Below are 24,740 nucleotides of genomic sequence, written 5' to 3' on the forward strand. Positions count from 1 at the left end.
CCAACTAACCTGTCTCAGATCTCCCCAACTAGCCTGTCTCAGATCTCCCCAACTAGCCCATCTTCGATCTTCTACCTGACTAGCCAGCCTCCGATCCTACTCTCAATGCTTTTGGTAGTATCATTCACTCACCTCTCATACACCTTCCGAGCATGTATGATGCCCTGGGACAAGAAGGCCCATTCCAGATACAGTTCCTTTGCAGGTCTGCTGACTTCTCGACAGCACAGTATGGCTTCCTGAATAACACCCAACAGAGTTGTATGAAAGGACTTCAGTTTGTCCACTCAAGTACTGATTGAGTGAGTGAGTGAGTGAGTGAGTGAGTGAGTGAGTGAGTGAGTGAGTGAGTGAGTGAGTGAGTGAGTCATGGCGGGGGAAATTGGCTTCAAGTACCCATGTGGGGAACTGAACCCAGGTCTCCGAATGCTTTAACCACTGGGCTACCCCACCGCCCCACTGAATATTTCACAAAAGACTGCTAAAAAGAAACATTCAGTAACATCAAGAAATCATAACTATGACCTGATTGGCGGACTGAGGGGTAGATGTCAGACATTACACTACAGAGGGAATGAGGTGTCAGTGTGTGTTGTGACCGACTGAGCTCACCTCCATCAGCTTGTCAAGGGTGGCTGTTTCCCCGGTGCTCATCAGATGGTGCAGCATCATCTCCCACACAGGCCAGCTCACCTGCAACAGCAGCAACATCATCAGAACAACCACCTACCCTCACAACAACAGATTGAATGTCTTGGAATAGGTCTTCAGCTACCCATGCTTGTTAGAGGCGACTGACGGGATCTGGTAGTCAGGCTTGGTGACTTGGTTGATGCATGTCATCGTATCTCAATTGCGTAAATCAAATCGATGCTCATGTTATGAATCACTGGATTGTCTGGTCCAGGCTCGATTATTTACAGACTGCTGTCATATGGCTGGAATATTGCTGAGTGCGACGTTAAACAACAATTAAACAATCCTGATCCTGTTAGTGGCCATTTATGACAAGCATAGTCGCCGTTGTGGCAAGCATGGGTTGGTGAAGACCTATGCCAATGTGGATCTTCACAGGTATTCAGTACAAGTAATCTCCTGCTCGATCACATAACTCCAGCAGCAAACAAACATATTTACATCACATATTAAACAACAACAACAACCATGCGTACCAGGCACATATTTTCTACCAGGCACATATTTTCTACCATCAACAACAAAGAAAATGCTGGTGCAATTCATATATATATCTTTGATCACAACCTGGAGTCACTCAAATCGAAGGGGAGCAAAAAGTCAATAAAGCCCTCATAAAATCAGTCCCCGGGCCTCTGGCTTACTGCTGCCGATGACAAGAGAGCCAGTCTCACGCTGCTTCTCATAATGTCCCAGTCACACAGGGAGCCATGAAACCATCCACTGCTTGAATGAATCACAAGCCCTTGTCCTGGTCTCTCCATCTTAACATATTCTGAGGGCTTTGCAAATAAATCAATATTTCTTTACTGATGTGTTATTGAGATGAGAAATGTGTGAGCATATTCCAAGATTTGAGAAATGAGACAAACCTCACATGTGAACATATTCCTGTGACTTGAGATGTGAGACAAATCACATGTGAACATATTCCTGTGATTTGAGATGATATGAATCACATGTGAATATATTCCTGTGATTTGAGATGATATAAATCCCATGTGAATACATTCCTGAGACTTGAGAGATGAAACAAATCACAATGAACACATTCCTGTGTTTTGAGAGATGAAACAAATCACATGTGAATACATTCCTGTGATTTGAGAGATGAAACAAATCACATGTGAATATATTCCTGTGATTTGAGAGTTGAAACTAATCACATGTGAATACATTCCTGTGATTTGAGATATGAGACAAATCACATGTGAATACATTCCTGTTATTTGAGATGATATAAATCACATGTGAATATATTCCTGTTATTTGAGAGATGAAACAAATCACATGTGAATATATTCCTGTTATTTGAGAGATGAAACAAATCACATGTGAATACATTCCTGTGATTTGAGAGATGAAACAAATCACATGTGAATATATTCCTGAGACTTGAGATATGAGACAAATCACATGTGAATACATTCCTGTGTTTTGAAAGATGAAACAAATCACATGTGAATACATTCCTGTGACTTGAAAGATGAAACAAATCACATGTGAATACATATAGGTGATTTGAGATGAGACAAATCACATGTGAATACATTCCTGAGACTTGAGAGATGAAACAAATCACATGTGAATACATTCCTGTGATTTGAGAGATGAAACAAATCACATGTGAATATATTCCTGTGATTTGAGAGATGAAACAAATCACATGTGAATATATTCCTGTGTTTTGAGAGATGAAACAAATCACATGTGAATACATTCCTGTGATTTGAGAGATGAAACAAATCACATGTGAATATATTCCTGTGATTTGAGAGTTGAAACTAATCACATGTGAATACATTCCTGTGATTTGAGAGATGAGACAAATCACATGTGAATACATTCCTGTGATTTGAGATGATATAAATCACATGTGAATATATTCCTGTTATTTGAGAGATGAAACAAATCACATGTGAATATATTCCTGTGATTTGAGAGTTGAAACTAATCACATGTGAATACATTCCTGTGACTTGAAAGATGAAATAAATCCCATGTGACTACATTCCTGAGATGTTTAGATATTTCTGGGGTATTAAGTTTCAGATGAAGTATTGACTTGACAACCTACACTATCTAAAAGCCAACAGAAACTTTGGTTCAGAAGAGCCAGACATTGATCTAAATGGACTGCTTCTTGTGTGACCAGTGCTCAGATTCAGATCTTTAACTGATTTGTTGCAGATTTTAGCAGTTGTTGCATCATGTCATTAATGATGACATCATTTAAATATCCATAACGGATTGTCAAATCTAAGGCCCATCCCAATCAGAGCGACTATTCTGCAACATGGGCAGATAGAAATCATGGGATAAATTATGGAACCATTGATCTAATATTCGGTTAAATAATTCATCTGGACATTCAAAACAATTATTGACTACTAATATATGTAATAAATAAAGCAAGTCCGATCCAAAAAAATCAATTAATAATCAATCTGCGAGCTCCTATTATCGAATATTCAGGGTGATGACCAACACAAGGAGCCATGTTGTATGGCGGTCCCTGCCCTTGACGTCCCTGGCCTGGACGACCCTTGGTTTCCAATGACATAAATACCCCTTACACCTACTCCTGACTCATACTACAGGAGGATGTGTGACTTGCTACAGTAAACAATGACAGGAATGGCAAGTGACTATTTGTCATCAAATTCTGGCAAAACTTCATGATTAGTCTTTGTCTCAGCTCACCTCTCAGCAAGTCAGATTGTGGAAGTCACACTCTTCTATATATAGTTAATCAATACAGAAATTTACAAGAGACACAAAATTAACAGAATTCTAGTGTAAATTAAATCATACGATTATTTACACAAAAGGACAATTGTGTAAAATGTAACTTGCTGATGATATTTGCTCTTTTTGTAAATCTTCAAGCGAAAGTATATTCCATGTTTATATTGAATGGGATGATATCAATGGTTTCTGGAGAGTACTGGAACAGCAACTGCATGAGAACCTTCAAGACAGGTTTCATGTTACTGCATTTTCCATTCTGGTTTGCTGATAGGAGAAAATATGATTTGTTTGTTGTTTAAGCCGCACTCAGCAATATTCCAGGTATATGACGGCGATCTGTAAGTAATCGAGTCTGGACCAGACAATCCAGTAATTGACAACATGAGCATCGATCCACGCAATTGGGATCGATGACATGCATCAACCAGGTCAGCGAGCCTGACCACCTGATCCTGTTAGTCGCCTCTTACGACAGGCATAGTCGACTTTTACGGCAAGCATGGGTTGCTGAAGATCTATTCTACCCCGGATCTTCACGGGCCCAAGAAAATATGAAATTACATCATCACATATTACTGTAATTTCATATTTGCTTGAAATTTCTTGGGATTTCATATTCGTAATTTCAAGAAAATATGAAATTACATCATCACATATTACTGTTAGCAAAAAGACATATTCCTATATCAAATATTAAAAGCATCAAACCATCTTTTGAATGCTGCATAGACTATCTATCATCTGTATGCAAAGTAAAAAAATCTGTAGCAATTACAAGAAACATACATCATAACTTATAGAAATGGAAACCACTTGCAGATAACATTTTATAATATTTATGAAGTATCATAATGTGTGTCTACTGCCATATAGCCTAATCTAATGTCTGCTGTCCATTTCAAGCTGTTTTATTTGTTAAAAAGACATGTGTCATCCATTGTATATTAAATGTAACATATCAGCCTTTGGAAAATAAAAAATATATGAAAAATATATTTAAAAAAAGAGAAGACAAAAAAGTCACACTCTTCTAATATATAAAAATTGCCTCAGCTATTTGCCCTTTCCCCCAGACACATGGCGACATCTCACATAGTGAATGGGATTTGGCCTTGTGACATGACTGCGGGCATGACGTGTGATGTCATCATATGAATGTCGGCATACAACAATGTATCTTAAAACACAATTGAAATGTCTGTCACTGACTTAGAAACCTGCAGTAGATCTGATTCATTCAAGCAGCGAAAACACAAATATTAGTCACTGATATTTGCCTGAAGCGTAAGTGAATCAGAATTACTGCCTATTTCAATGAAATGTCTATAACTTTAATACAAGAGTGAGTGAGTGAGTGAGTGGGTGGGTGGGTGGGTCGATGAGTGAACATTTTAAATAACCGAGTTTGGACCAGACTTCATTCTTGGAGACCTATTCTACCCACAGGTTCAAAATACAAGAAATACAAAACGAAACATTCTGATAATCGATTGGTTGTAGAGAATTAATCACTAACATAAAAAATGAATCAACAGCATCCCTCCAGTGGAGGAGTATGTCAGCGACACTTCATGATATTCAGTCAATTGCCAACTCCGACACAGACCTGTCTGCCACTCTCAGACCAGTGGTAAATGGCGGCACTGAGACAGGTAACAAATTGTAAAGTCAAACGCAGCTTAATTTGACATGCCGCTGTAACTACAACTTGGAACACAAAGTAATCAATGTTTTATGTGTAAAACAACAGAGCTGGGGTTCCGCAAGGTAAGCAAACAAGACAACCGATTGCGGAACATTTGCTGGAGACAGGTGTGAGAGGGGAAGGCGTGACGTCAGGGTTCTGCCGCCGTGAAACGACGCATATACTACACGCTGGAAGCAAGCTGCAAACATACTCTGCTACACACGAGCAGGGAATACAAACACGTAACAACCACTTGATACATCTAACACACTTTTTATGGTCAAATTTGTTGTTATTATCAGGTAGTGTTCCTCGTTGCTACTGGTGGGAGAGGCCCTGTCACGGGGTCAGGTCACGGGGTCAGGTCATGTGAGGGGCTGTTATGTCACACCGCACTCCCGGGGGAGATCTATCAATCACACTCCACATCACAACAAAGTCATGGGAAACAAATGAAAACCAACAGGCAAAAAATATCAAATCAGTTTCTTGTTTTTGTCAGTTTCAACTTTTTGTCTCATAACACGAAATGAGGCAAGGCCAAGCCTATTACATGATGCCTACCTACTAGGGTTGGGACGGGATACTCGGGTGGGTCCTGCGTAGGACCCGGGTACCCACAGGACTACCCGGACCCATGGCTAGTCACGTGATATATTGTTTAATGACAAAAACTCACTATAGCTCAGTGGTTACACTCGCTAATGTTTGCATTTCTTTCTGACGATGCATACGTTCCTTTTGACCTGTAGATGTTTGAGTAAAGATAAAGCTTCAGTCAACTTCAGTACTAGTGAATGCATGATCTGATTGTTTGATGCATGCATCTAAATAGTTTTAGCCAGGGCCGCAGTTAAACAATGACCAATTGGACATTTTGTTCCCTACTCTTGAGACTTGCAGTGGGTACCCAGGTAGGGCCGGGTAATAGGGGTCGGGTATCTGGGTAGTAAATTTGGACTCGTCCCGGCCCTACCATGCAAACGTCTGTCACAAAATGTCAGGACTTTTTAAGACATTAAAAGACCACCTGATTCTTTCATATTACTAAAGTTAATCTGTCATGAAAGAATCCATTGGTCCTTTACTTCTTTTGAGTAGTATATATAATCAGCTACAAGAACATACAGCCGCATGAAGACGAGCCTGCTGTAGTCAAGGGTGACCAGTAATCGAGTGTTAGTTTTATAATATCAAAACATGCAGATGTAATGTCCAGGTTTGATATCTTAAACAGTCATTTCTGTGTGCCTTTTGAAGGCGCTTCCTCTCATTTCCATGCCATTTCAAGTCAAACATGTATTCAAGTCCATTTCAAGTCAAACATGCAGTCGAGGCCTTTCAAAGTCAAACATGCATTCAAGGCATTTTCAAATCAAACGTCTGAATTCCAGTCCTTCCAGAATCAAACGTCTGAATTCCTGTCCCTCCCAAGGCTCAGAGCTCCTTTTGCTAACTGATAGATCTCATACTTTGCATACATACACCCTCCATAATTCAAATGGCTTCTGAGAAGATCAAAATTAAAAGAAGTGTATGAATCTAGTCTGCCGCTGCTGGGTATTTTGGTGTGATTGACAGCAGGCCGGGCCCAGCGACAGCGGTAATTTGACACTTTCTCTAATCACAGCAGCGACAGGCCCTGCACACGTAAGAGATTAACTGACTTGTAGTGGTGGAAAGTTTCCACAATAATTGTAACCAAAAGGACGATATCATTCTTTAATATATGATAAAAGGATATCGGCAAAAGAAAGTGATCGGATTGATTTCTCCTGAGACTGCGTTATTGGCTGGACACATCAAAGAGAATCCTTGAACGATGAATCTTACTAGAATATTGAGTAGTGCCTAGCCACTGGTATCTGAACCTGGCCCAAACTGTCCATCCAGCACATGTACCTTGGTCCAAGCAGTCCCAATTTGTTTGTTTGTTTTGTTTGTTTGTTTGTTGTTGTTGTTTAACACAGCACTCAGCAATATACCAGCTATATGGCTGCGGTCTGTAAATAATCAAGTCTGGACCGGACAGTCCAGTGATTGACATCATGAGCATCAATCCATGCAATCGAAATATGATATGCATCAACCAAGTCAGGGAGCCTGACCACCTGACCCTGTCATTTGCCTCAACGACAAGCATGGGTTGCTGAAGACCTAACCTTGGTACAAGCAGGCCCATTAGGTGTTAAGAAAATGTACCTTAAATGTACCACCCAACCATCTACACATCCGCCCACCCAACCATCGACACACCCACCCAACTATCGACACACCCACCCAACCATCTACATGCACACATCCACTCATCTACACATCCCCCCACCCAATCATCGACACACCCACCCAACCATCTACACATCCGCCCACCCAACCATCTACATGTACACATCCACTTATCTACACATCCCCCCACCCAACCATCGACACACCAACCCAACCATCGACACATCCACCCACCCAACCATCTACATGTACACATCCACTCATCGACACATCCGCCCACCCAACCATCGACACATCCACCCAACCATCCACATGCCCACCCATCAATACATCAGTGAGTATCTGGCTGGGCTGTGAGGACAAGCTATATAAATTAGCCTGGCCCTAATCTCTCAGCCACTACCAGATTATTCTGTGCTATTCCTCCCGGACATAGACTGCTTAGTTCTTGTCACATCGAATTATAGCATGTGTCAATCAAAGGGCCATGACCCCTGACCCCCCATAAACTTGATGTTGTGATGTGTCTCCACAAACCACACAGTCACCTGGCGACAGGTACTGATTGCGCTGGGAACTGTTAACTAACGAGGCACCTCACCTGCAGCTGTCCAGGTGTGTCTCAGGTGTGGAGCGATGCTGCCGAGGAGAGGACTGTTGCGGTGGGGAGGGAGCGGTGTGATGCTGTCCGAGGATGGGACTGCAGAAGATGGGCCTTTCGTGGTGGGGAGGGAACGGCCGAGGCTGCCGAGGATGGGACTGTCACGGTGGGGCGCGATGCTGTTGAGGATGGGAATATCCGGATGGGCAGGTAGCGACGTGATGCTGCTGAAGAAGGGACTGTCGCGGTGAGGAGGCAGCGGCGTGATGCTGCTGAGGATGGGACTGTCGCGGTGGGGAGGGAGCGGTGAGATGCTGCTGAGGATGGGATTGTCACGGTGGGGAGGGAGCAGCGCGATGCTGTCGAGGATGGGAATATCCGGATGGGCAGGTAGCGACGTGATGCTGCTGAAGAAGGGACTGTCGCGGTGGGGAGGCAGCGGCGTGATGCTGCTGAGGATGGGACTGTCGCGGTGGGGAGGGAGCGGTGAGATGCTGCTGAGGATGGGATTGTCACGGTGGGGAGGGAGCAGCGCGATGCTGTCGAGGATGGGAATATCTGGATGGGCAGGCAGCGACGTGATGCTGCTGAAGAAGGGACTGTCATGGTGGGGAGGCAGCGCTGTGATGCTGCTGAAGAAGGGACTGTCGCGGTGGGGAGGGAGAGGCATGATGCTGCCGAGGATGGGACTGTCACGGTGGGGAGGGAGCAGCGCGATGCTGTTGAGGATGGGAATATCGGGATGGGCAGGCAGCGACATGATGCTGCTGAAGATGGGACTGTCGCAGTGGGGAGGCAGCGGCGTGATGCTGCCGAGGATGGGACTGGCGCGGTGGGGAGGGAGCGGTGTGATGCTGCCGAGGATGGGACTGTCACGGTGGGGAGGGAGCGGCGTGATGCTGCCAAAGATGGGACTGTCACGGTGGGGAGGAAGCGGCGTGATGCTGCCGAGGATGGGACAGTCACGGTGGGGAGGGAGCAGCGTGATGCTGCCAAGGATGGGACTGTCATGGTGGGGAGGGAGCGGCGTGATGCTGCCAAAGATGGGACTGTCACGGTGGGGAGGGAGCGGCATGATGCTGCCGAGGATGGGACTGTCACGGTGGGGAGGGAGCAGCGTGATGCTGCCGAGGATGGGACTGTCACGGTGGGGAGGGAGCGGCGTGATGCTGCCGAAGATGGGACTGTCACGGTGGGGAGGGAGCAGCGTGATGCTGCCGAAGATGGGACTGTCACGGTGGGGAGGGAGTGGTGTGATGCTGCCAAAGATGGGACTGTCACGGCGGGGAGGGAGCGGCGTGATGCTGCCAAAGATGGGACTGTCATGGTGGGGAGGGAGCGGCGTGATGCTGCCAAGGATGGGACTGTCTCGGTGGGGAGGGAGTGGCGTGATGCTGCTGAGGATGGGACTGTGGCGTTGGGGAGGGAGCGGCGTGATGCTGCTGAGGATGGGACTGTCACGGTGGGGAGGGAGCGGCGTGATGCTGCTGAGGATGGGACTGTCGCGGTGGGGAGGGAGCGGTGTGATGCCGCCGAAGATGGGACTGTCACGGTGGGGAGGGAGCGGCGTGATGCTGCTGAGGATGGGACTGTCACGGTGGGGAGGCAGCGGCTTGATGCTGCCGAGGATGGGACTGTCACGGTGGGGAGGGAGCGGCGTGATGCTGCTGAGGATGGGACTGTCGCGATGGGGAGGCAGCGGCGTGATGCTGCCGAGGAAGGGACTGTCATGGTGGGGAGGCAGCGGCGTGATGCTGCCGAGGAAGGGACAGTCACGGTGGGGAGGGAGCGGCGTGATGCTGCCGAGGAAGGGACTGTCATGGTGGGGAGGCAGCGGTGTGATGCTGCTGAAGAAGGGACTGTCGCGGTGGGGAGGGAGCGGCGTGATGCTGCTGAGGATGGGACTGTCGTGGTGGGGAGGGAGCGGTGTGAAGCTGCTGAGGATGGGACTGTCATGGCGGGGAGGGAGCGGTGTGAAGCTGCTGAGGATGGGACTGTCACGGTGGGGAGGGAGCGGCGTGATGCTGCCGAAGATGGGACTGTCACGGTGGGGAGGGAGTGGTGTGATGCTGTTGAGGATGGGACTGTCGTGGTGGGGAGGGAGTGGTGTGATGCTGCCAAGGATGGGACTGTCACGGTGGGGAGGGAGCGGCGTGATGCTGCTGAAGAAGGGACTGTCGCGGTAGGGAAGGAGCGGTGTGATGCTGCCGAAGATGGGATTGTTGTGGTGGGGAGGGAGCGGTGTGATGCTGCTGAGGATGGGACTGTCACGGTGGGGAGGGAGCGGCGTGATGCTGCTGAAGAAGGGACTGTCATGGTGGGGAGGGAGCGGCGTGATGCTGCCGAGGAAGGGACTGTCACGGTGGGGAGGGAGCGGTGTGATGCTGCTGAGGATGGGACTGTCACGGTGGGGAGGGAGCAGCGTGATGCTGCTGAAGAAGGGACTGTCGCGGTGGGGAGGGAGATGCATGATGCTGCTGAGGATGGGACTGTCGCGGTGGGGAGGGAGCGGTATGATGCTGCCGAAGAAGGGACTGTCACAGTGGGGAGGGAGCGGCGTGATGCTGCCGAGGATGGGACTGTCAGGGTGGGGAGGCAGCGGTGTGATGCTGCTGAAGAAGGGACTGTCGCGGTGGGGAGGGAGCGGCGTGATGCTGCTGAGGATGGGACTGTCGTGGTGGGGAGGGAGCGGTGTGAAGCTGCTGAGGATGGGACTGTCATGGCGAGGAGGGATTGGTGTGAAGCTGCTGAGGATGGGACTGTCGTGGTGGGGAGGGAGCGACGTGATGCTGCCGAGGATGAGACTGTCACGGTGGGGAGGGAGCAGCGTGATGCTGCCGAGGATGGGACTGTCGTGGTGGGGAGGGAGCGGCATGATGCTGCCGAAGATGGGACTTTCGCTGTGGGGAGGGAGCGGTGTGAAGCTGCTGAGGATGGGACTGTCGTGGTGGGGAGGGAGCGACGTGATGCTGCCGAGGATGAGACTGTCACGGTGGGGAGGGAGCGGCGTGATGCTGCCGAGGATGGGACTGTCGTGGTGGGGAGGGAGCAGTGTGATGCTGTTGAAGAAGGGACTCTCGCGGTGGGGAGGGAGCGGCGTGATGCTGCCGAGGATGAGACTGTCACGGTGGGGAGGGAGTGGTGTGATGCTGCCGAGGATGGGACTGTCATGGTGGGGAGGGAGTGGCTTGATGCTGCTGTGGATGGGAATATCGGGATGGGCAGGCAGCGACGTGATGCTGCTGAAGGAGGGACTGTCACTGTGGGGAGGGAGCAGCGTGATGCTGCTGAGGACGGGACTGTCACGGTGGGGAGGGAGTTCCACATGGGGGCTGGAGAAAATGTCACCTCAATAATGTGCAGCCCAGTGGGTGTGTGGAGGTAGACACCTTTAGCTGAGTGATTGAATGTGTGAATGTGTGAGTGTGTGTGAGTGAGTGAGTGAGAGCTTGCGTGCGTGCGTGATTGAGTGAGTGAGTGAGAGGGTGGGTGAATGAGTGTGTGAGTGAGTTAGGGAGTGAGTGAGTGAGGGAGTAGATGAGAGAAACTGAGAAAATTAGATTCTTGTATGTTAATATCAAACATGTCATTTCTTAGAATCATATTTTTATCAAGAATGTGTTCTCTCTCCTCCATTAGGTTCAACAGGAAAGACATTGGTCCAATTATTTTAGTTGCAATTTTGGCAGCCAAGAAGTTTGATTTAAAAATTACCACTATTTTGTATTGATTTTACGCCATTACTAGTCTCCCATATCATGAGCAAGGGAAATTCAACCGAAAAAATAGAAGGATTGACTTAAAAATTATATTCTGATTGATAAATTAATGTTGATATTCTTAATATTATTTTATTCAAAATCATGAGTCATGAAATCATTTTTGCTGTGATATCTTAATGAACAAGGGACTGTCGTTAGATTCCAATTGCATTTCAATTTCTTCATGCAATGTTTTGATACAGCTACTAGCATCTTCATCAAACTTTAATCATCATACTTAAATCAAAAAGGTTGAGAAAGGTCCTTGAAACTGTACCCAAATGTTGCATTGAAAGAAAAGAATTTCTACAATTTATTGTCTAAATAAAAAGAAAGTAAAATGTCAACAAATGTCAACACCTAAAGCCAAGTACATGACACAAGAGTATTGCCTGCAACAATGTATCATTTAAGGACTCCTCAAGCCGATCCAAGGTTGTAGGAAGAAAAGGTTATCTTGTTTTATATAGAAAGTATTACATGAATTTATCATGGATTAAAGTGATACAAATGTCAAGCCCAAGAGTAGGTCAATCTCATTAAAATCAGATCTTAGTTCTCGCTACGGCTAAACAAAGATCTGAGGACATCCCATTACGGGTCACGTCAGACCGACCTTGCGCGAACTTTGACCGACCAGTGGAATGACCAATCAGAGGGCAGCTTTCTCGTGCTTTACGGCACTAATTTTTAATTGGTGATTACGCTTCGAAACATATTTTGACAAATTCTCGATTACAAATTTGAAACCTGAACAAAAAACATTTTGGAATGACTAATAAATGGTCTAGATTGTAAGGATTCAGTCGTTAAACCCATAACTATCGTTCGGAATACCCCACATTAAAATTTTCGAGGTTGCATGATTAGAAATCACATTCCGACTGTCTCTTTCATAATTTGGTAAGCGACGCTCTGATTGGTCGGATGAAAGGTCGTTCTGACGTGACCCGTAATGGGATGTCTTCAGATCTTTGTTTAGCAGTAGCAAGAACTAAGGTATGATTTTAATTAGATTGAAGAGTAGGTGATTGTATCAGTGAATAGCCAGAGCTGGACCTATCAACAACACCAGACTCCTACAGGGATGAGTGTTTGTATAAGATGCTATATATACTTTAAAGGACTGAAATTCATACCTGGGACTGACTAGCTGATATTCTGGTGGACTATGGGTGTGGTGGGTGTGGTGTGTGTGGGTGGTGGTGGTGAGGGATAGTGTGGGTGTGAGGGAGAGGGTGGGTGTGGGTGTGGGTGTGGGTGTGAGGGTGGGTGTGGGTGTGGGTGTGGGTGTGAGGGAGAGGGTGGGTGTGGGTGTGGGTGGTGAGGGATAGTGTGGGTGTGAGGGAGAGGGTGGGTGTGGGTGTGAGTGTGGGTGTGGGTGTGAGGGAGAGGGTGGGTGTGGGTGTGGGTGTGGGTGTGGGTGTGGGTGTGAGGGAGAGGGTGGGTGTGGGTGTGGGTGGTGAGGGATAGTGTGGGTGTGAGGGAGAGGGTGGGTGTGGGTGTGGGTGTGGGTGTGGGTGTGAGGGAGAGGGTGGGTGTGGGTGTGGGTGTGGGTGTGAGGGAGAGGGTGGGTGTGGGTGTGGGTGGTGGTGGTGGTGGTGGTGGTGAGGGATAGTGTGGGTGTGAGGGAGAGGGTGGGTGTGGGTGTGGGTGTGGGTGTGGGTGTGAGGGAGAGGGTGGGTGTGGGTGTGGGTGGTGGTGGTGGTGGTGGTGGTGGTGAGGGATAGTGTGGGTGTGAGGGAGAGGGTGGGTGTGGGTGTGGGTGTGGGTGTGGGTGGTGGTGGTGGTGGTGGTGGTGGTGAGGGATAGTGTGGGTGTGAGGGAGAGGGTGGGTGTGGGTGTGGGTGGTGGTAAGGGGGAGGGTGGGTGTGAGGGAGAGGTTGGGTGTGGGTGTGGGTGTGGGTGTGGGTGTGGGTGGTGGTGGTGGTGGTGGTGGTGGTGGTGAGGGATAGGGTGGGTGTGAGGGAAAGGGTGGGGGTGGGTGTGGGTGTGGGGGTGGGGGTGGCATCGGTGAATATATAATTCAATTACTTCTTCGAGTAGACACATTTTTCAGGACAGCCAGAGAACATGTATAGTTTAAACATGTTTATTCTCATGGAATGGCAAACAAGCTTTGTGGGCTTATATGAATGCCTCTCCGGATAACATGGTCAGCTTTCTCCATGCCATGGAGTCCAGGAATACAATGATATAGTCAGTGTGTGCTGGAAAGGAATAGTAACAAGTCAAATTATGGTAGTTTAAATCTGTCTGAAAACAAAATAAAATTATGCACAGATTAAAGAATGCTTGTGTCAGTTTCTTTATATTTATGTTGGTTGCCATACAAAACCAAGTTGAGATCATATCCATTCAGATAATAATACAGTTTCTGTCTGTCATACAAAGTGAACATGTATTCTGATGATGAACATGGTAATGAGTTTAAAACAATACACACATAAAACCAGAAACATTATTATTTTTTTTAAATTCCAGGTCCCTCTAATCTCACAACCAGACATAAAAGGAGACTATGCTCGTTGTAAGAGGCAACTATGCTTGTCATAAGGAAGACTATGCTTATTGTAAGAGGCGACTATGCTTGTTGTACTAGGAGACTTTGCTTGTCGTAAGAGACGACCAACGGGATCCGTTGGTCAGGCTCACTGACTTGGTTGATGCATGCCATCAATCCCAATTGCGTGGATCGATTCTAATGACGTCAATCACTGGATTGTCTGGTTCAGACTTGATTATTTACAGACCGCCATCACATAGCTGGAATATTGCTGAGTTGCGGCGTTAAAAAACAAAAAAACAAACAAATCACAACCAGACCCCCCTCTTCCCACCATGTTACTGTCCCTTGTACCTACAGGGGACCATAGACATGGGTCCTTTTCGGTTTTACTGAAATCCTACAGTTTGGGATGAACATCCAATAAGGAATTTATTGAAGCCTAATTACCAAAATGATGACCGATCGAACACTTCCAGTTGAAATGAAAGCAGGAGTACTTATCTGGTAACCTCTGGTGGGATTAAGTTGAAAACAATAATTTGTTCCTGAAGATGTTGGGTAAAAAAGAAATCTGCTCTCGGGTTTAGAACTGTTCCCTGGTAGAATAAAGTGTGTCGTGATTCACCCAGGAGATGTTCTAAAGCAATGTCAGAAAAAACATCCTGTCTGTTACAAAATCATAGCTCTCCACTCACAATAAATGTCCAGTCACTTAGTGCCATTCTGTAAAATAATGGCTGCAGAATTTGCCCTTAAAAGTTTGATATCATGCCACCCATAGTGATTGTTAGATCGTAAAATCGTAACAGATTCTCCGCCGAAAATGGAACTGTCTTTTTTTGTCATCATTTATATTTTTGTGTTAGGTGAAGTAGGATAGTGAGAGGCATCTGATACGTAGTGGAATCTGGGTCGAGGGAGAGTGGCTGTTAATTGGCTGTGTAATGTGGTCTGTTTGATGTGAGAGGGCTGTATGATCTCGTTGTGATATTGTTTAAACTTTAAAGAACATTGTTAGAGTCGCAAACAATCATGTCAAGTATCATCGTATTTAGCAATGCAGTCGCTGAGATGAAAGTTATTTTATTTTCACTACATCAACAACGGCATGAATTGAGAGCAAACGATGGTGACTAAAAGCCCTTATAAACACTTTCATCTACACAAAGTATAAGCTCCATTGCTGTGATGTTGTAAATATTTCATTTTCTTTGAATTTAAAGAAAGAAAGAAACTTATTTCGTAGTGTACATGTCAGATTATATCTGCAGTCCATCGTGGTACGAGTGAGTGAGTGAGTATGCTTTTACGCCGCTTTTAGCAATATTCCAGCAATATCACGGCGGGGTACACCAGAAATGGGCTTCACAGATTGTACCCATGTCGGGTATCGAACCCGGGTCTTCGGCATGACGAGCGAACGCTTAACCACTAGGCTACCCGACCGCCCCCATTGTGGTACCACATATACCCAAACACCCACTCTCATTTATATTATTTACTGGTATTTACTTTCAAATTCCATGTAAAAACAGTTTTCAAATTCAATACCTAGTGAGTGAGTGAGTTCTAATCCTGTAGAGATGCAGATGTAATGGGTATCTACAATCTAACTGTGTGAAGTATTAAGGCATGCAGACTGACCACGCGTCTTCAGAGAAGCAAAAGAATACTTCAACCCCTGGGTTATTAGTGTCACAAACCCTGATCGGAGTGAGAGTCTCTGCTGTGAACAGTGTTCCTGCCAAGTCACAGTGTGTCAGCTTGATGTGGGAGGAAAGCCCAAAGTGATGCAGGTTCTAACGTTAACCACTTTGGTGAGACCCACAAGCATGAGAATAGTGCTGATGACCCCAGACACATTATCAGGGTGAATCAGGACTGAAAATGTTCATAGATTCCTGTCATGCCCAAGGGAGGCAATTCTGCACAGTGATTTACAGCACCTTAAACAACTGAGCCACATGATCTGAACACTCCCTATATGCAATCATGAGAGAGCAAGCTATGAACTTTTCCTTTTAAATTCATATTTATGTTGCATTTTCATTTCACAGTTGCGCATTTTAGACATATAGTAATTGTAAAGAGAAAAGTAAATGACGGCTTGACCAGTACCTGTTGAAATATCCCATATCATAATTTAAATTCGCAAAATATTTTGTAAGTGAGAGGGTATTGAGTAAGCTCCCATTGGATTCCTGGACAGTTGGCATTTTGTGTTGAAAGTTTTATCAGCACCATGATTATGGTGTTCACAGGATTATTGTTTTGTAAGGTATCCTGAGTAAAATGTTTTCTTTTGAAATATGAATGTTTATTTTCCCTTTATTGAGAAGCCAGTTTTCCGTATTAGACCAGATGGGGTCTATAAAATCGTTTCTTTATCATTTGAGCAATGGCTACACGTCACTGTCCACATATCCCATTATATAAAGACGGGAAGTTGTAGGGAGAATATGATGTGATATTTGACATTGAAATCACTGAAATGTACATTGATTTGTTCACCTAAATGGCATAATGTAATGTTTATGATCTGCTTCGCAGATCTCCCTCCTCAGCAGGAATTCCCACTTTGGAAAGTGTTCATTCTTGGTAATTTGTTTGTCCATAAGATTTCATAAAAATATTTCCTGGTTTTTAACAAATGAAATAAACTAAATTGTAAAATTGGGAAAAGTTTCTTCAGTTTCTCAAGGCCCTGTTGCCGACAGTATTGCTGCATAGACTGGATGAGACTTAGATCGTTAAAATAATTACATGTTAATGTTGTATTTCTCTGGGAATTGTAGAAAGAGACAAAGTGTCCCTTTTCGTCAAGTCACTAATTGATTGTTATAGGTAACTGACATAACACACACTACAATCAGAACAACAACACAGCAAGCACAAACATTTCCTCATCAATTAGAGATCAAACACGATCACAGCCTGCTGTTGACCCTCATGACCTCAGAATGGTTGGAAGTGACCTCCATGGTCTGTCAAAACTCCCCTGTCCTGTACGCAGCCTGTGTCCACAACAGGGGCGAGAAACCCCACCATAGAAACACCAAGCGTCAGGCCTCCGGCAGGCGAGCTAACCATGAAAAACATGAATTTGACATGTATGGCGATTTGCTGACAGCGTTCTGTTGACTTGGAAAGCACAAATGCCCATGGCCATTGGCTTCCATGGTTATGGAAGGCAAATACACTGCTTTTCAAGGTTACACAAGTTCAGAATGTGGAGGTGAATTGATTGTATTAATACACAGAGTGGGAAGTAAACATGACATGCTGTCCCCCCCAACTGTCAAACAGTGCCAGCAAACAGGCTCCGGAACAGTGGAGTCAGTCATCTGGCCTCCTTGCTGAAGCATCTGGAGAAGGGTGGATGACCAGGGTATGATGGCACACGAGAACAGCCGGGTCAGGACTGGGGATGGGTGGTGGACAGGTGGGTTGGGATGGGTGGTGGACAGGTGGGTTGGGACGGGTGGTGGACAGGTGGGTTTAGATGGGTAGTTGAGTGAATGGGCAGGTGGGTGGTTGAGTGAATGGATGACTGGTAGGATTGTAGGATATTGGGTTGTTTGTAGAGGTGGTTGGTTTGATGATTGGTTGGGTGGGTGGATGGTGGTTGTTTGTAGTGTTTTATTTGGTGATCATGGTAGGTTGATAAGGTAGATAGTTGGGTGATTGTTGGTCGGCATTCTTCAAAATTACAAATTTCCCCAAAATTATATAATCAACCCTGAAGCACCCCAGGTTGCCCGTTCTTTTCGGACATACCCTCCTCGGTTAAAGCACTAAATGGCCTGGTGGGCCTGTGTGCGAAATACTCCTAAAGTTGGAAGGGGCACGTAAAAAAACCAACTCTCTCTCTGATTGCTGGTGGATGGTTGATTGGTTTGGTGGACGGTTGGGTGATTGGTTGGAAGAGTGTTTATAACAATATGATGGTGGATATCTAGCTAGAGCTTCACATACATTACCAAGATGATTAAGTAAATCCGGCACTGCTTCCCTGAGGAAATATCTCCCAGACCAACATCAGCACTGAAGTAAATCATGAGTGGCTGACTCAAGCTGTGGCTGGTATACCTCAAGGACTTTCCTTGCTTGTGAAAGAAGCTTCGCGCTAACACCAAACACAGCCCTGTGCTCTGACTGAATAAATATTGATAGCTGCACACATATACAATACACAAACACAACAATTTATTGTTATCATAGAGTGGTATTTATGAGACATGTTAATGAGAGCCGTACTAATAACTGTAAAAGATTATCTACAGCACTGCCTCCCACCTATCAGTAACAGCAAACCATCAGGCAGTGTAGAGAGTGTTGAGACATGAAGTGAAGATGTGATTGAAATCAGACATTCTCTGCTGAAGATGTTCTGGAAATGTCTTCGCTATATGTGAGGCAAAGTCCCCTATTGGTGAGGCAAAATCCCCGAATGGTGAGGCAAAGTTCCCCTTTTGGTGTGGCAAAGTCCCCTATTGGTGAGGCAAAGTCCCCTATTGGTGAGGCATTGTCCCCCTATTGGTGAGGCAAAGTCCCCCTATTGGTGAGGCAAAGTCCCCCTATTGGTGAGGCAAAGTCCCCTACTGGTGAGGCAAAGTCCCCCTATTGGTGAGGCAAAGTTCCCCTATTGGTGAGGCAAAGTCCCCCTATTGGTGAGGCATTGTCCCCCTATTGGTGAGGCAAAGTCCCCCTTTTGGTGAGGCAAAGTCCCCCTATTGGTGAGGCAAAGTCCCCCTATTGGTGAGGCAAAGTTCCCCTATTGGTGAGGCAAAGTCCCCTATTAGTGAGGCAAAGTTCCCCTATTGGTGAGGCAAAGTCCCCTATAGGTGAGGCATTGTCCTCCTATTGGTGAGGCAAAGTCCCCCTATTGGTAAGACAATGTCCCCCTAAAAGTGAGGGCGGTCGGGTAGCCTAGTGGTCAAAGCGTTCGCTTGTCACGCCGAAGACAAGGGTTCGATTCCCGACATGGGTACAATGTATGAAGCCCATTTCTGGTGTCCCCCGCCGTGATATTGCTGCAATATTGCTAAGAGCGGCATAAACCCATACTCACTCACACGACCCTCCTAAAAGTGATACAATGTGGTCCTTCAGGAGAAGCAACTGGTCTGGGTCAGTGGAACCCTCAGTTTGGCAGTAGCAACTGACTGATGGAGATATGTATGCCGCCACAGTCTCTAACATTCCAGCCATATCACGGTGGCAGATTGGACCAAACAAACCAAATTCTGAAAATGATCCATGCCATTAGGTATGATAACGCACAATCTGACAATACAAAGACACTGACCACCCATTCCAAATTAGTCTCCTGGTGAATTTCAGTTCAGTGCTGGAGACCAACTCTAACCCAGTCCCCCGGGAGTTTGTGCACTACAGGAGTGGCACAGGACATGATGTCAGGGCTAAGAATAAACCACACAGCTCCGTGCCATATTTCTGTGTCAGGAAGGTTCGAAGTGACCTCCGCAGCACTTGTTTGTGTTCCGCAAATACGGAAACTACCGCAACATGAGATGACCACAAGTCGACAGCGGCCTAATTGTTGTTTCTGATTTCGACACTTGCCGAGAACAAACATTTCCCCGATGTTGGTGAACAAGTCCTGGTGGAGGCAGTGTGAGAGTCACGACTCTGGCTCCCGGGATGTGTGTGGACTCCATCACCACGAACATCAACATCAAGTCTGCTATTTGACCTAGGGGTGTAAGATTAACTTAACAATTTAGCAAAACAACAGTAAATTCACCAATTTGTTTCTGGCAGTGGTGGTTGATTTGTAGTCATCCCGGAAACAACCTGATGAACCAAATGAAAAAGGAAAACAATGACATCACTTTTTGTTGCGGGATCTGACACAGGTACCAATACGACTGGGAAGACAACACTCCTGCAAACATCCGTGATGAAAAAAGTAATAAATTTGCTGATTTTCACACTGAGAGATTGAAAGCAGTTTCAAGTATTTGTTTTGAGAGCTGAGCTGAAAAATTTGCTTGGTAAATAGTGTCTTGTCCACATAGATTAGAGAGGCTGGCTGGAGACAGGGAATGAAGGAGGCCATTGTTGACACAGACGGTGCGACACAAAGCCATATGTGACGACACAAAGACACAAGCACCAGACACAATCACAGGAATGTGGAGAGGCGATGCTAGCAATGAAATAGCAGGCTTACAACATCCTTGTCCTGGCCCCAAATCTCCCAATGATGTATGCTGGGGTAAATCATATCTTGTGTTGATAAATGTCAACGTAAACCATCTATATATCCTCTTTGGCACTTGTTATTAACCAGACCAAATCATACTGGGAACTTGTTATTACCTAGGGGATATCATATGCCTAAAACTTGTTATAAACTAGACTTTATCATATGCCTGACACTTCTTTTTAACTTAAGGGTATATCATATGTCTGACACTTGTTATTAACCAGGGTATATATTATGCCAAGCACTTGTTATTAATCAGGGTATATATTATGCCAAGCACTTGTTTTTAACCAGGGTATATACTATGCCCAGCACTTGTTATTACCTAGGGGATATCATATGCCTAAAACTTGTTATAAACTAGACTTTATCATATGCCTGACACTTGTTATTAACCAGGGTATATATTATGACCAGCACTTGTTATTAACCAGGGTATATCATATGCCTAAAACTTGTTATTAACCACTGTACATCATATTCCTGACACTTGTTATTAACCAGGGTGTATCATATACCTGACATTTGTTATTTACCAGGGTATATCATATGTCCGACACTTGTTATTAACCAGGGTGTATGATATTCCTGACACTTGTTATTTACCAGGGTATATCATGTGCCTGACACTTGTTATTAACCAGGGTGTATCATATTCCTGACACTTGTTATTAACCAGGGTATATCATATTCCTGACACTTGTTATTTACCAGGGTATATCATATGCCTGACACGTGTTATTAACCGGGGTATATCATATGCTTGACAGTTGTTATTAACTAGCGTATATCATATGCCTGACACTTGGTATTAACCAGGGTATATCATATGACAGGCACTTGGTATTAACATGGGTATATCATATGACCAGCACTTGTTATTAACTAGCGTATATCATATTCCTGACACTTGTTATTAACCAGGGTATATCTTATGACACACACTTGTTATGACTTGACCATGGTATAAGGTTAGACATATTACTGTTTTTTGCCATCTTAGCTGACATTAACAATATGGTTTTCTACACAGCTATGTGGGAGAACAGTTTTTGCTTTGTATTCTGTTGTAAAAAGTCTGACTTGTTTTCTATTTCCCACACGGCAGTGGTACAACGTTATGAAACTGTCACACAGACAATGACCTCCACAGATGATGTATGATAAATATAAATATTTAATAGCCAAATGTTTAGTTATAAAAATGATCCAAACAGAAACTAAGATCATAAAGCATTCCCTGTTCTAGTTCTACCAACATTTACACCATGAGAGGATATAACAAAGGCCACAGTTTACTATATTAACGATGGTCCAGCGATTCATTATTGCCTATATGTCCACCCACCCTCACACCCAACACAAGGTTAATATAGACATATGACCTTCCCTGACAGTAATGGAACCCATAAACTCTTCAAATATCATATATATGTCAAGATGACACGACCATATCTTTGTTTGTGATAATCGACTTCGTGTACGTTGTTGGAATGCAAACATTTAGTGTCGTCCACTTCCTACTGATTAGCCGAGCATTGACACCGATCACTTGGTGGAAGATATCACAGTGAAAGTGGCCCAGAGTGGAGGACCAAGTGAGCACTCTGTTCAACACTAATAAATACACCGATCAATTTACAGACAACCGTTTCATGGCTGTTTCCTAGCCCTTTCAGTTAAGCGCTTGGTGCGTATAAAGCAGAGTTAAGTCCTCCCTGATCAGATTGAGGCGCGTCTTTATCGCTGCCCGCTCAGCCCAACGCTCAGTTTCGAGACAGCGAAACGCACTGTAAGACATGCCGTATTTGCCTGCCTGGTCAGAAAGAGTCTGCACGACTTGCATTAATACAAATTTCTGTCTATTATTCTCCTCCACTCAAAGGAATCAAAAGCAAAAGTTTACATTTATGAGTGATCAGGAACGACGTATTCGGCGTCGACTACCCTTCTATTTGATTGCTCCAGCAGACAATTCGTGCCCTTCTATATTGACATGATATACAGGGCCAGCACCCAGAGGCTTTCAATGGCTGCAGAGCGCTGGCCTTACACCCCTATACAGCCATATTTATAGTGATAGGATAATATTTATATGCACACAATCTTAGCATACATATTACTAGTGTATGTTGACTTAGTCAACACAGGTGACACTTGAGACTGGCTATGCCACAAGTTGAAGCTAGATGGATGGACGTGAACACAATGAATGGGATACCAATCAGAGGAGCTTCGCACATGGTATTTACCCCCTGCCTAAGAAAGTACACATGGACATTCACGAAGGACCGGCGCTAACACTAACTCCAAGTTACACTCACAAAAAGCTGCATATTAAATATCAACAGTAATAGCACACAAATGGCCCATGGAATAAATCTTTTTATCACCTAAGAAATTCTTGCAAAGATTTGTACAAAGCAGAGTAAGAATCAATGGATATGAAACATATCGGCCTCCCGGGACTGGTGTGAGGTGGACTGATGCCGTCTCTAGGAGCTTAGAGACGTGACTATTGCTGGATGATGACCAGCTGTCCCGCCGGCACATGACAGATGGGTGCTGGTATCTCATGGCAGCAGTAACACACCACACACAACCTGACGACAGAGATAGACAAGATACCAGTCTAATCATATCAGTCTTTGAGCAGCCTCCAGATCGCAGTGGTAGAAACTAACATAGTTAGTTCACTTGTCCTTATAATGATAACATATAGCAAACCCTTAAAAAAGCAAATTTCTACTAGTCCTTATGACACCTTAACTATTGAACAGTTTGGCAAGGACTACAGGACTAGTGCCAATTTCTAATGCTGGATCAGTGATCTTGTCTTCTGGTGCTGAAAGTGGCAACACTAGCCTCAGCATGACTTACCTCATGTACGATAACTATCTGAATGTGTAGCAGTGAGTGAGTGAGTGAGTTGGGTTAAACGTCACTTTTAACACTATTACATTTTTATCGCGGCGTGTCAGCTTAATGTGGGACAAAAAGCCCGAAGTGATGCAGGTTTCAGGCGTTTACCACTTCGGTGAAACCCACGAGCACAGGTATGGTGCTGACAAACCTAGAAACATAATCGGGGCGAACCGGGATTCGAACCCACAATCATAGGTTTCTGGCGTGCCCAAGAGAAGCAACTCTGCACAGCGAATCGCGGCGCCTTAGATGACTGGGCCACCCGTGGCCCCTGAATGTGTAACAATACATGTTACATCGTGTGAAATACGACAGATTACACCCCAAGCATGAGGCATGATGAGACTCCTCGGCCTGCTGCAAATGTCACATGTCTGTTGGAAGGAATACTTTTCTTTCAAACGAGTGACAAAGACCATGAATATCTAAGCTAGAGCAAGGATGATATGTATGTGTTGTATTTATCTACATCTCCCAAGAGAGTCAGTTCAGCATAAAGACTTGATCATGTCCAAATATTGGAGACACACCTCAGTCTTTTTAACATATTTTACCAACACATTCAAAGTTGCCCAGTACATGCAAGTGCATCTTCCCGAGGCAAGTGAGTTAACTGACTTTAAAAGAGCTGTTATCACCCTTGCCGAACTAGGCTGGTATTATGGAGTTACATTTTGCCTGGACTAACAAGTCTGTGCATAGTCCAATCACAATCGCGCAGCAAAATCGAAATGGTCAATAGGAGTGGCATAGAAGGGACACAATTTGTAATAATCATTGGTGGCGCTAAGATCGAGCCCAGGAAGTGCAGCCTAGTTCAGCAAGGGTTGAAATTGGACTTTAATAGTCAGTTAACTCCCTTGCCTTGAGAAGATGATCCAAGAGTTGAAATGAACAAAGTCTAATCACTACTCACACAAAGACATGGGACAATCTTCAGAAAGAACAAGTGTCGTCATAATGCCCTGCCCTTTATGATAGAAGTTTAAAAAAAGTTTCTGGTTGAATGGCCAACAGATTGGTATGTCTGAGAACAGACGCAAGTGTATTACATGTCCGATGACGACACTGCCCATGGCAACTAACTTATGCAGGAGATGAATATTATATGTATTCTCAGACCAGAAATTTCATTTGGAACCAACAGTGTCATATAAAACCCTCAAATATCAAAACACATAACGTTTATCGACACTGTTACATAACAAAGGTTATCAGTCTTTTTCTGTGTGTGTGTGCATGAAGTCTCACAATTGTGAGACAGACATGACCTCAGTCTGGAGATGTTTCATAGTGTGCTCGCCTTGCTAACAGAATGTGAAACCCCCTAAATAAATTGAAATTGTTCGGAA

At 45.0% G+C, this 24,740-nt stretch overlaps 1 protein-coding gene across 1 annotated transcript in view; it reads right to left on the minus strand.

The window, feature by feature from the left end:
- LOC139469616 (U3 small nucleolar RNA-associated protein 6 homolog) overlaps nt 1-24,740 on the minus strand; it is a 172,842-nt gene that overhangs the window by 10,782 nt on the left and 137,320 nt on the right. The window contains exons 18-19 of the mRNA XM_071251836.1: nt 613-693; nt 133-239 (exon numbers count right to left, since the gene is read on the minus strand). Coding sequence (XP_071107937.1) covers nt 133-239; nt 613-693 — 188 coding nt within the window. The remainder of the gene's footprint in view (nt 1-132; nt 240-612; nt 694-24,740) is intronic.

Source organism: Haliotis cracherodii, unplaced genomic scaffold (assembly GCF_022045235.1).
Source record: "Haliotis cracherodii isolate W230 unplaced genomic scaffold, xgHalCrac1.p SCAF_2, whole genome shotgun sequence".
Taxonomy (NCBI): Eukaryota; Metazoa; Mollusca; class Gastropoda; order Lepetellida; family Haliotidae; genus Haliotis; species Haliotis cracherodii.